This window comes from Equus asinus, chromosome 29, assembly GCF_041296235.1.
Source record: "Equus asinus isolate D_3611 breed Donkey chromosome 29, EquAss-T2T_v2, whole genome shotgun sequence".
In the NCBI taxonomy this organism is placed as follows: domain Eukaryota; kingdom Metazoa; phylum Chordata; class Mammalia; order Perissodactyla; family Equidae; genus Equus; species Equus asinus.
The window spans coordinates 30,172,796-30,186,815 of record NC_091818.1 but is presented as its reverse complement, the minus strand read 5'-3'; the positions used below and the strand labels follow the sequence as shown (position 1 = coordinate 30,186,815).

Below are 14,020 nucleotides of genomic sequence, written 5' to 3'. Positions count from 1 at the left end.
TATAAAGTTTAGGTAGTATTAGGTTATTATTATTAGCTATTACTGGTTATTTAGATAACATAACTGCAACACCAAGTATGTGCTTGGCTCATAGGAAGCCTTCTACAAAGTTGAACTATTATCAGTTTAAGTGAAAGAGCAAAAGGGAATATTGCATAGATCTTTCGAGTCACTTGTGTAAATTCAAAGTTTGTAGTCTAAACCATTTTGAGAATTCTTGTAAAATATAAATGCGTTTAAAAAAAGAGTGTTTTTAAACATAAACATGTAAATATAATTTGACTATTTTGTTCTTTGCCAGGGTTTTGGAATGACATTAATTGTGGTTATCCAAATGCCTTCATTTGCCAACGGCATAACAGCAGCATCAACGCCACGGCTATTCCTACCACGCCCTCCGTCCCAGGAGGTTGTAAGGAAGGTTGGAGTTTTTACAATAACAAGGTACTAAGAAAATGAGTTGCAGTCTAGACATTGATCAACACGGAAAGTGACAATGCAAATCTTTCAGCTTGCAATTAACTCGCTGACCTTATCACGTTAGAAAATTTCAGGCAAGAATAGGTGGAGATCCCCATGTCAAATTCTCCGTGGATATTGAGAGTAAATTTGAAGATATTATCCAAATAGTTGTACCCTTTGTCCCAAGGGAGAAAAAAAACTTTGCAAAGAAAGTTTGTGTGTAAAAAAACTGACAATTTTTTAGATCTCTATTTGATTGGGAGAAAATTTATGTTTAGCTATCATGTTCATAAATGATTTTGATGTCTTTCGCTGGTCTTTTCCCTCTTATCTTTAGTTAATCCTGATGGCTTTTTCTCCCTTCCATCTCAGTGTTTCAAAGTCTTTGGATTTGTTGAAGAAGAAAGAAAAAGTTGGCAAGAGGCACGGAAAGCTTGCACGGGATTTGGAGGAAATCTGGTGTCTATCCTCAGCGAAAAAGAGCAAGGTACGTAGACCATGGTACAATCAATGGTACAATTAAATATGTAATTTTTCCCATAAAATGATCGAATATTGCTGATAACAAATGATTTTGTGGTTTTCCAGAGTAGGAACTGGGAAGGGGAAAAAACAATCAACTGTGTATTGAGAACTGTTATTCAGTTGTAGGCGCCATGTTGGGTGTTCTATGTATAAAGTACCTTTTCCATTGTCATAGCAGTTCTATGAAGCAGGTATCAATACCCCATTTTGTAAATGAGGAAATGGTTTTCAGAGAAGCTTGAGTCAAAGAACTGACCGGGTAAACTGAGTCTATCCAGCTTAAATCCTGTTTAATCCGGAAAATTCTATTTTCTCTGAACCAATTTGCTCCCCAAAGAGGTAAAGAAATAGAGTGGTTCTAGGAAGAAAATGAAAAATTGCTGATTTCCCATTTACTGCTTTTCTACTCACGTGATCACATGACTTATAATGCAATAAAACTGATTTTTAAATATGAACTTTGAACAAACTGAGAAAAAATTTTTGATAAAACATAAGGATAAGCCAGAGCTTTGGAGAAAAGCAACGAAGGAGAAAACTCGCCATATCCATAGGGCAGATTGTAAAATTCATTACAGTTCTGTCAAAAGGAAGGTACTTGACCACTTTTGCATGGTCTTTTTGGGGCCACCTTATCTGAAATAGATATTAGGTTAAATTCGTGACTTGTCACTTTAAGGAGGATGTTGACCAAGCGTAGGCGATTCAGATGAAAGTGACTAAGGATTTGGAAGCCACAGCAAGTGGCACATGGGGAATATTTGAAAGACTCTCAAGTTTTACAGCCTGGAGAGGGATGTTGTGGGCTTTGAAGGACCATCTTGTGTGGCTCCAGAAGGAAGACCCAAAACCAATGAGTGGCGATTATATGGATATAGATTTAGGCTCAAAATTAGGAGGTGATTCTAGCAATGAGAACTGGTTGGATGGGCTGCTTTGTGAGTTTTCTAAAGAGCTGTGAAAATGCTTAACCCAGAAGGTGTTCAAATGGATGCTGTAGAGTCACATATATTGACTCGTACCTAGGGTGACAGATGCTCAATAAATGTTAGTCGTATATATGAATTGAGCCAGATGTTGTAGGAGAGGGCTGTGGTCTAGATAATTTCTAAGTTCCTTTTTGGTTCCAAGAATCTTTGACTTCTAAAATCATTTCCTGGAAAAAATGGTATGTCTCAAGAAACATAAGAAAGAGGAAAGACGCTAGAACCCCATATGGTGCTCTCCCAAATGTTTATTTTACTCTGTAAATGCCACCATATGCTCTCTTGGAACACATTATACAAGAAATCAACTATGCTTTCACTGAGAACCGTCGACCAGTTCAACAATTCACCAGACACTGAAAGAAAAGGGTTAAACCATAGCACACACACACACACACACACACACACATAATTTTAAGAATGTAATATTGACATTTCTCTAACTGGCCTACCACATTTTGGGCTTAGCTACCCAGCAGAGAGACACAATAATTGATTTCCTCTCTTAACCACAAAGTGCTGATTCCTGGCATAACAAAATTCGAACCTGGGTAATAGAGATGTGCAGAAGGAAACAATTTTCAGATAAAATAACATTATTCCTGGCAAAATAGGCACATGTTGTTGAATTCTTACTGTGGTTGTTGGCAGAAAAAATGTGAGTGCTGAAATATTGGCAGGTAGAGCTTTTCCACATTTCAATTCAAGTTGAGGATAGGGTAAAAGTTATGATCTTATTTAGGAAATGAAATAAAACCAAAATAAATATCTACTCACACTTCTCTCTGAAAAATATTGGAATTTTTTTTTTTTTACCTTTAGTTAATTGAGAAATAAGCAAATCTCTGAGCAGGGTACTCACTGCCTCTTCCACTCTGTGAAAGAGTGAGCACATGGCAAAGGCCCTTCTGTGAAATTGTTTGTTCATGAATAAACAGATAATCCTATTTCTATGGGATTCTTTCTGTTTCGCATCTTCTATTAGTAACCCCAAGTGCTTAGTCATTCAGTTACCTATTTGCATTCCCGAGTCATGTTTAAGCATAAATGTTTGGAAGTTGTTGTTCTGTAGAGTTGGTGCTCATTCATCTAAGTGTCCATGGCCCCTGACAGGCGAGGCTGCTGGATGCAGAAGGCAGCTGCTATGGTGTGGGAGGCATGAGAATGGGCTCCTGAAGAGAGGATGGGGCATGCATATTTAAGCCTTTTACAGCTTCTGGATGTTTGCCACCATCCTCTCAGCCACTGAATTGATAAAGAATCAAGAGGCCAGATTGGCTCGATTTTCTCTGAATTTCTGCAGATCTTCTCTCCTCATGATGTGAACACTTAGCATCAGGATGCCTCCTGGGTCCAAACACACTCAGGGGATGGCCACTGACTCCTAGGAGTTGGCTGCCCAGGAGGAGTCCCAGTTGGGTAGCTCTTCTGGTTTGGCAATCTAAGGTAGTGCTAATTTGACAGCCTAATGCTTCTTGTTTGGGAAAATAGTTTTCCTTTTCAGAACTTTTCTGTGTGAAGAGCCCTTTCTGCCCACTAGTTTTTACAATCAGATTATCTTCCTTATAGAATCAGGATGCCTACTAACTCATAGGATGACGTTACATGAACTAGAAAAAGGTACCTCTTTCTGCAGGATGGTAGGCACAACCGAGACTGGGTGTGCAAAATAGAGCGTAGGGTGTGGGGTGGACTTTAGCTTTCCTTGTCCCAGTGCCCCAGTGCCCTTGGGCAGGGCACAAGCTGTATAACTGTCTACAGCGGCCCAGATAAAACCTCGACTTTGATTGTGCAAAACTTTTCAAAGTCCAAAGCAGAAGTGATAACACGATGCTAAAGTTAGAATGTGTTTGCTTTCATGGTAAGTGCTTTTAAGTAACAATAAAGACATTTGTCACATGCTCAGTATTTTTAAATTAATATATTTTGAATATTTTCCTTATGATGAATATTTCCCCCCAAAGTTTAATCTTGTGAAACTTTCTTTCAGCATTTCTTACCTACCAGATGAAGGACTCCACTTTTAATGCCTGGACTGGGCTGAATGACATCAACTCAGAGCACACGTTCCTTTGGACGGATGGGCGAGGAGTTTATTATACAAACTGGGGCAAAGGTTACCCTGGTGGAAGAAGGAGCAGTCTTTCCTATGAAGATGTAAATACCATTTTTAGGTCACCTCTCCATACACTGCCAGCTTGCTTAAAGTCATCATATTAGTGATTATCCTCCGTGAAAAATCTACCAGAGTACTCCTTGATCAGATCCATCCTTACAGACTTTAACTCTTTCAGACTGAGCCAACCTTGAAGGGAGGGCTATAAATTCGGTTACGAATGCTTTAACCTGGGGGGCAGAGGGTGGCGATCATGAAGGATGGGGAAAGCCAGCTCCATTGTGGGTCTGTGTTGTGGTGAGGATGTATATTTGAATGCAGAGTTGCCAGCTATCTTTGCATCAGTTGCCCCTAACTCTTGAAGCTGTTGTAGTATTTGGGGTGTATGTCTGGAAGCACCAGTCCTTCTAAAGTTATCTTCATCATCATCATCATTATCATTATTGAGCTACCATTTGTAGAGTGCTTACTATGTGCAAAACACTGTGTGAAGTGCTTTTGTACATTAACCTAGGAGACGGATGATTGCTTCTTTATTTTACTACTCTTAATCTTATGCCATTGAACAGTCAACCAATCAATGTCAAACATCCTACTAGGCATTGAGAAAAACATGAAGAAACATAAGATTTTGTTCTTCCCTTCAAGAAGACTACACTTAAGCTAGACCACAAGCTTCTCTAAGAAAGAAGACAGTAAAGAAATGAAAGTGCATAATGACAGGACCAGCTATAAAGCATGATAGAAATTAGGAGGAAAGTAACTTATCATGGGGTGGAATGATCTAATTGATCAACACATATCTATGAAGCCCTTCAATTGGTGGAGAGAAGGAATATGAAAAAGAATCTGCTATGAGACTTTTTCTCAAGAAGTTTAAAACAGAATGATCAGGGGGACTTGCCAAGAGGATGGGGAAGGCCATGGTATGTGGGCAAGGGGATTAAAGTCTTCCAGAAAAAGGCAGAAGGTGGCTTTGCGCAGGAGTGAATGGTTGTGGATGTGGCAGGTATTTCATGCAGAAAAGAAGTAGGAGTTGGCTTTGAAAGGCAGGAAGCAGAATTTAGAGAAATTTAGATGGCCTGTGAAAGAGTCTGGACTTTGCCAGATGGGAAGCGAACAAAGTTTTGAACAGAAAAAATGATCTGATCAAAATGGCATCTTTATGATCATTAATTTGGTAGTTCTGTGCAGAGTGGATACATTTTGGTGATGGGTAACTGATTTTCTGCAGAGAAATTAGTTGAATCCTCATTATGTAAATGAAGGCTGAAAACTTACTGAAGAAGTTAAAGTAGTGAGGTAGAATTTGCTTAGAAACATTTCATGGATGGGAGGTGAATTTTGTGTAAAGCAAAAAGAAAAAAAAAATCATTGCTGCACAAGTTTCTGTTTTAAGAATATGCAGAAAAGCAGAAGCAAAGTCTATAATCTCACCCTCCAGGAAAAAAAAAACTGTTAATTTTTTGTTGATTTTATGCCTGGACTTTTTCTTAGTGTGTGTAAAAATATGAAGTTTATATTTCACAAAAATGGAATCAAAACACACATACTGTGTTGTTGCAATTTCAGGATTTGGAAAATGGAAAGGATTAAATACAGTTTGATAAAGAGAGTGGGAGAGCGCGTTTCATATGTATTTTGGGGTGGAAACGTGCTTGTTGTGTACGTGTTTACTGGAGTGGAGCAGAGACTCTGAGCCAGGATAATGGGAGATAAGAATAGCTAAGAAGCGAGATGGGGATGAGTGGAGATTCTTTGACATGTAGGATTGGGGTTCCTGAGAGTTGAGGCTCATGGGATCCTGAGACTGGAGGCAAGCAGGTTGGGAAGACAGCTGTAGCTGTGGTGCAAGCTGTGATAGCTGCAGATCAGGGAACGGGGTAAATCCGTGTTTTCCAAACACAATATTATTAAGGTTTGGGGGTCTTTCCATCTTTCTCCTCTTGACTCCTGACATGCTGGCATAAATCTTCATTACTTCATGATAGAGAAGGTCTAGGTGTTACCACTCAAGACAATACCCAATCTTCCCTTCTTTTGCGGCTCTTTATCAACAAGAAAACCTTTGAAGGGCACTCCTGCCCCCAGCACACTTTGCATTCCTTGCTCATTGAGAGGCTCATTAAGAGGTTGTTAATCTCATCTATTATATAGAGAATTTGGATGGATGGTAGTGCTATTAAAATTAAAATAATACAGCGCAGTGCTTAAAGTCTAGACAAGAGGCCTGAATGCTCATTTATTAGCTGTGCAACCTTGGGCAAGTTATTTAACTTCCCTGTGCTCAATTCTCTCATCTATAAAATGGGCCTAATTATTGTACTGACCTGATAGGATGAGTGTGAGGTTAAATTAATCCATACATGTAAAGTACTTAGAATAGTGTTAGATATTATGAGCGTAAGTGATAATCATTAGAACTGATAGGTTAAAAAAACCCAACACATGATGTAACCAGTATAATCTATCCAATCTATTCAATGACGCTGGATGAAAACTCTGACAGGTCCAGGTTTCACAAATTTTTTGCTAGTTTTTGGCTTAAAGACTATCCCATGGAAGCTTGAAATTGCAAACTCATTTACAACAAAAAAATAGAATATTTTTCCAGCCCTGGCATATTCTCCTGTAAGATTACAAATAAGGTGAAACTTTCTAGCTGTATAGTAGCAATTTGCTCTGAATACATAATAATACTTTTATAAATTAAATTAACAATGAAATCTATAGGTTGTACTTATTTCCCATTAATAGTAGGATGCCTATTTCTGGGTTTGGATTATGAGAATTGGTATGGAAAGGATACTGTGTTCTCCTAGTCTACTTGGTTCCTAAATTTTGATAGAGATTAGTAAAAGTTCTGATAGCAAATTTTTGCAGACCTATCTCCAAAATCTATTTAGTTTTCAAAAAAATAGCAAGAGTTCAGTACGAGGTATCCACATGGAAATGGATGCAGTTGCATAGACTGTAAAGACAAATTGAATATATTATAAATGGATTTGAATGATCTTAAAATTTGGAGGTAGGGATGAAGAATTTTTTTGTCTTATTAATGAACTGATTTAAATAATTTTGTTGATTCACACTTTTTTTTCTTTCTCCATAAACATACAGGCTGACTGTGTTGTTATGATTGGAGGGAAATCAAAGGATGCAGGAAAATGGATGGATGACACCTGTGACAGTAAGCGAGGCTATATATGCCACACACCTTCTGGTAAGTTCTACCAAACTTCACTTGCCTGTAAAAGCTGAGGATTATTATTATTATTATTTTTTGCTGAGGAAGATTCACCATAACATCCATTGCCAATCTTCCTCTTTTCGCTTGAGGAAGACTGTTCCTGTGCCAACATCTGTGCCAATCTTCCTCCACTTTGCATGTGGGACGCCAGCACAGCATGGCTTGATGGTCCATGCCTGGGATCCAAACCCATGAACCCTGGGCCAGCAAAGCAAAGTGTGCAAACTTAACCACTACGCCACTGGGCTGACCTCCCAGTCTTCCTCTTTTTGTTTGTGAGCTGCCACTGCAGGAGCTCACCCAGCCTGCTGAAACGGAGCGTGCTGAGCTTAACCACTAGGCCACCAGGGCTGGCCCAAGAGCAGAGGATGTTTAATATAGATATTTTTCTAATTATCGCCTCCTTAATTTCACTGTGAACCTTAAACTGCTCTAAAAATATGAAGTGTTATAAGAAAATGATTATTCCCTTGTACATCAGCAGGTTTGTCTGACTCTCACTTTCATCCGTGTATGCCTGTGACAGACAAAAAGGGTGATGGTTTCTATAATGTATTCATGAATGTGCCCCCTCACCCATTACCAGAAAGTTTGGTGCAGTCTAACCTTGAAGTTGGAACTCTTTCTAATGTTAGAAATTTAGGATATTTGCCTCCCTGTGCCTTTAAAACAAAATGTCAGAGTAGGAATACCTCAGTTCAACTTGCATACTTTAAGAACCATTGGCACAAAACATCGTCTATGCTTCTTTTTTTGTTCTGTGTTCTGTGTCTTTAAAAATGTGGCTATCTGATTTCTGTTCTGTTTTTCATCTTAGGAAGCCTGACTATGGTTAAATGAAAATAAGACAGAGTTCCTGAGAATCAAGATTATGGTTGTACACGTTTTCATGTCTAGTGAAACTAGAATAAAAATGTCTAGCTACACAAGAAGAGGCTCAGAAATTAAAAGACAGATTATAAAGATGAGGGTCGAGAGTGGGGTGGGCTGTTGTCTTCCTGAGCACAGCTCTTGGAGGATGAGTTTGAGTCAGAAGGTTCTTATTCTCCCAGGTCTAACAGATTTTTCTACACTTTCTGGCGAATCAGAGAACTAATGCCAACTCATGATGGTGACTGAAAAGCACTAGGATATTTTCAGATGATTGAAAAGTACTGCAGAAATTCTAACCTTCTATTAATCCCAAAGCCGGAGAAGGCCGTGTCACTTTTATGCCCCACAGCACCAGAATCTTAGGCCACCAGTGACGCCAAACCGTGCCATCTGTGCCTCTGTTCTTTGGGCGAATGAGGAAGGCTCCTTGAAGGAGTGAATGACAGTACACAAGCTTATTTAAAATCCTTTTTTTGGGACTGACCCAGTGGCACAGCAGTTAAGTGTGCATGTTCTGCTTCTCAGCGGCCCGGGGTTCGCCGGTTTGGATCCTGGGTGCGGACATGGCACTGCTTGGCACACCATGCTGTGGTAGGCGTCCCACATATAAAGTAGAGGAAGATGGACATGGATGTTAGCTCAGAGCCAGTCTTCCTCGGCAAAAAGAGGAGGATTGGCAGCAGTTAGCTCAGGACTAATCTTCCTCAAAAAAAATCCATTTGTTTCTTAATATTAACATAAGAGATAAAATATTTGCCACCAATAAGAAATATTTTGAAGATTTTTGGTGACTGAGGCTTCAGGAAAGGTTTCCAGTGTTAAAGTGAAAAAAGGCAGAATATAAAATTTCATAGACTATCAATTATGCAAAAAACACTATGAACCCTCTATAAAAAAAATAAGAACAAAAAAGACTAAGGAAATGCACCAAAATAGAAATAGTGGTTATCTTTGGATATCGAGATTAAGGGTGACTTTAGTCTTTTCATTGTATTATTGTATTTTTATTCATTTTTCAAAACCTCTCTCTTGATATGTAAAAGTAGATAGATATGCACATATGTACATATATATATTCATGTATATGAATAAAAACCATTTAAAAATGTATAACACATTTTTTGTTGAAATTTTAGGAAATACAGAAAACCATAAAGAAGAGAAAAAAATACCCATAATATAACCACAGAAAATAACTTCTCAATATTTTAGTTTTTCTTTATTTTTTTCTATGAATGTTTTAATAAACAGGCAAAATGGACAGATGAGCTTAGTTTCCCAATTGCATATAGCCTGCCATGAAACATTTTTTTTTAGCTCTACTTCAAGCCTCATTTCACGCTTTTAGCAGTCTCCAAATTTTCCAGTGATATTAAGACAAACCCAGATCTCCACAAGCTGGGAAATGATAAAATTGTTCAGTTCCGATCAGCCGTGACAGTTCAGGCTCCTGGCCTGGGTCTCTCAGTTTAATAATATTCTACCAACACCAGGTGGCAGCAACAGCAGAAGAAAGGGGAGGCTGGCCTGGCTTGCTGAACTGAAGTTGCTGCCTTACCAGGCGAAATCAAAAGAAAGTTTGGCATTTGTGTAGTGACAGAACGAGGCAGACAGTGGATTAGGTTGGTGTCTAGTGGAACAAGGCAGAGAAGTGGCCAAGACAAAATCGGTAGGCAAGGATATCTCAAACCCTAGACCAGGGGTTGGCAACCTGTTTCTGTAAGAGACAGATGGTAAATATTGTGGCCTTTGAGAGGCCATACAGTCTGTGTTGCAATTACTCAGCTCTGCCGTGATCATAGACAAGCTTATCTATATAAATAAATAAGTGTGGTTGTGTTCCAATCAAACTTTGTATATGGACACATTTGAATTTCATATAATGTTTATGTGTCACAAAATGTTATTCATCTTTGATTTTTTTTTTTCCAACCATTTAAAAGCCATTCTTAGCTCATGGGCTACAGAAACAGACAACAGTCCAGGTTTCACACTCCAGCTGTCCTTTGCTGACCTTTTCCCTAGGGCACCAGCTAAGGCATGCAGAAACAAGCTGTTTTTTTGGGTCTTGATGGTGAGGGGCTCAGAGTATGGGTGGGCCTCAAACAACGATTAGAAACCCATGCTAGGAGATTGAGGAGGAAAGGTCAGAAAGCCAGAGTGACTCTGGCTTACAAGGGCTCTGGCTCTTAAGTCAGTTTGGATAAGATATGGGGGGTCTGGGTGAAGGGCATAGGAAATCATCAGTAAGAGTAAAGCTTGATCCTGAGATCAAGGTGAAATGAACCAGGGACCGGTGTACAGCTTCACGCCAGAACTTAAACCTGTCTCTTGAAGGTGCATTACTCACAGGTGGCATCAAACAGATAGAAATAGATGCAAATTCATGGAGAGAGTGGAACAGATTGGGGAGTGGGGGGGAGGAGAAGACTGTTCTTCACCTTGAAATTTGACCCAGATGGAAAAATAAAGATTAGTAATGACAGGATGATATTCTTTCATTTATAGGATTAAACTGTGGCATTTTTTTTCATCCAGATACTGGATCTCATTGAATTTGTAAGCCCATATGTTTTTTCAGTTTAGAGACTTGATCATGTTTGCTGTATTATTCTAAACACCGTTTGGAAATTATTTAATTCAATCAGGCATACTGATTAAAAAATAGAGCTTTGTTTTCTTGTGCAAAATGGCTCATGAAAATATTTTTAACATCTGATAGCTTGCATTTGTGCTATTCTGATTATTTTTGTGATGTATGAGATAGTAGTCGTGTATTGATGGCACTCAAGTAGTGTTTATTGATAATGCTGATGAAAATGATCTTTTTATTCCAGACCCTTCCTTGCCTAATTCTCCAGCAACAATTCCAACAGATGGCTTTATCAAATATGGCGAAAGTAGCTATTCACTCATGAAATTAAAGTTACAATGGTATGAAGCAGAGGAATATTGCAAGCTTCACTCTTCCCTTATTGCTAGCATTCTAGATCCCTATAGTAATGCATTTGTGTGGATGCAAACGCAAACGTTTAACGAACCTGTGTGGATTGGCCTGAACAGTAACTTGGTAAGATACTGGAAACATGTGCGACTTGACGTGATTGATAAATTGTGATTGAATACTATTCCCTTTCTGTTCATTCTGTTGGGCACTTGTTATGTCTAAGAAACTGTGTCGGGCAGTATGAATAATACTAACATGAACAAGATCTCTTTCAGAGATCAAATGCCTTCAAGGCTCTCGCGAGCTAGTAATGTATGTCGGAAATCAAACAAAGCCTTATCTAACTTATATTAACTCTCATATTCCTTTTGAATCTTAAAATTAAATTCTGCATCTAAACAGTTTTATTTATTAATTTCTTTTTTCTAATGTTGTGATTACAACTATGCCATGAGAATTAAGAAAGCAGGTCAGGGGGTTGGGCTGATGGCATAGTGGTTAAGTTCACGAGCTCCACTTGGGTACCACGGGGTTCACAGGTTCAGATCCTGGGTGCAGACCTACCATCGCTCATCCAGTGACTCTGTGGTGGCATCCCACAGAAAATAGAGGAAGATTGGCACGGATGTTATCTCAGCAAAAATCTCCCTCAAGCAAAAAGGAAGATTGGCAAAAGATGTTAGCTCAGGGCCAATCTTTCTTACAAAACAAAAAAAAAAAAAGGAAAAAAAAGAAAGCAAGTCAGGGCATAGTTCCTGGGTGAAGAAGATACTTCTTATTTTTCGTGGCAAGGCATTCTAGAGTTGTTATCAGTCCGGAAGTTGTGGAGCTCCCATCCATGCATGAGAAATTTCATTTCAGTCAATTCCCTGTATTCCATAACAGAGAAAGGAAGGTTGGCAGAGAATGGAGTGGAGTGAAAGGTGAGGCATAGAAGTAAGAGTGGTGATGGAGGAGTTGCCAAAATAGTCCTAAAATGAGTCTTTGATGCTCCATGACCCGTCTATCCTCCCTCCCTCCATCCATCCACATAGCTATTCAGCCAGCAACTTCCTAGTAGAAGAAATAGAGTTTCAAAAAGTAGTTAAGAGACAATACAAGAAGTGTCAAAGAGAGGAATACACAAAGGATCACAAGAGGAGAGAGAAAGGGTCAGTGATGCCACGGCTGAGGACCAAGAGGGCTTCTCAGAGAAAGTAAAACTTTATGGATATCGTCTAGGATGATGGAACATAAGGAAGGAGTACCAAGAAGAGGGAAAAGGATAGAAGGGGAGAAAACTGTAAAGTAGATTGGTGTCAGATTTTTAGAGCTTCTAATGCTGTGATGCAGAGATGGAATTTATACTTCAAGCAATGAGTATTTCTTCAATAGGGAAGTGAATATTTAAAAAGAAGTAATTCTATAATGATTTCTGTGATTAAACATAGGCAAGACATTTTTATGTCTATTTTAACTCTATTTTCAGTAATTAATTCACTTGATCATTCATTCATTTTCTTCTCAACGACATGGTGGCAATTCTCTTGTGAGTTTAGAATAAGCTTTCATTTATTTTCAGAAAGATTAAATAGCTTTCCACTATATCAACATTTAACGAAAACAGTATTATTATCTTCCTTACATCTATGGAGTTAATGATTAGATAGGCATTATTTGATTAAACATGGTAGAATACTACAAAATTCTAACTTGGGATAACCCATGCTTTTGATTTTGTCATTAAATCTTTGATAATTGGCTTGGTAAATTAAATAATACAATTAAAAAGGGGTCAATGGTTTGAATTGTTTAAAAATTTATCTCTGCTTAGTGTGACGGATATATCGTCCGTTCTTTGACTTTACTGTAAAATCTCATTTAAATCGTTAATAGGGTGTTATTGGTAAGTAAATTTTTGGTGTTATCGATTAATTTGTATGTGACCATAAATGTGTTCAACTAACTTTCATGGAAATGAAGTGTGCAAACTGAAAAAATCAGCTTTTTAAAAATTGCCATTATGATTAGTTATAGTTGAAAGATCATCTAATTAGAAGGCAAGACAACTAGGTGCCTTGGTTGTCTACCCACGTGACCTTATCTAAGTCATTTGTCACTGACGCTGTTTTAACAGAGAAACAATGAGAGGATCAAAAGAGATTAGTGTTTCTCTCAGGGGTCCATGACTTCAGTGAAAATTACTAATTTTTATTGTCATTTCAATGATTATATAATAAATATTTTATTTGTTCTCAAGATGAAACTTCTCTTTTGCGCTGAAAGACTGCAAATAGAGTTTCACAGAATAAGACATAGGTTTTTAAGTCAGTGTTTTTGAAATTAGCCTCCAAGGATGTGTTCGTGGAGCTCTCCAAGAAAGCCTGCATTTACTGAATTTGAGTTGGTAGAAATGATTTATAATGTTCTTCTTATTCCCAAACATTGGAGATTCTTTATCAAATCACAATCTTAAATATAGTTTTTCATGCTCCCTTGGTTCTTTTGGTATTCTCTAAATGAAGGCAGGCTCCACGTTAATGGTTGTTTTTGTTCTTGCAGACCCATAATGAATATGTTTGGACTGATAAATGGAGGGTGCGGTACACTAACTGGGCTGCTGACGAGCCCAGGCTGAAATCAGCGTGCGTTTATCTGGATGTTGATGGCTATTGGAAGACAGCATATTGTAATGAAAGCTTTTATCTTCTCTGCAAAAGATCAGATGGTAATTGAATACGCGAAAACAATTAAGGAATTTGAAATGTTCTCAATCAACAAATACATGCCACTCTTGATATTCTTAAATAGTAACATGTCTTGGTAGCCTAAGAATAAGGTAAAACATTATTCTTTCACCTAACAAAAGACAGACTTGGTAA

General features: G+C 38.3%; 1 protein-coding gene across 1 annotated transcript in view; it reads left to right on the top strand.

The window, feature by feature from the left end:
- Positions 1-14,020, top strand: part of MRC1 (mannose receptor C-type 1) — an 89,023-nt gene that overhangs the window by 61,558 nt on the left and 13,445 nt on the right. The window contains exons 20-25 of the mRNA XM_014846032.2: positions 302-444; positions 835-949; positions 3,964-4,130; positions 7,210-7,312; positions 11,050-11,282; positions 13,701-13,866. Of these exons, the coding sequence (XP_014701518.1) occupies positions 302-444; positions 835-949; positions 3,964-4,130; positions 7,210-7,312; positions 11,050-11,282; positions 13,701-13,866 (927 nt within the window). The remainder of the gene's footprint in view (positions 1-301; positions 445-834; positions 950-3,963; positions 4,131-7,209; positions 7,313-11,049; positions 11,283-13,700; positions 13,867-14,020) is intronic.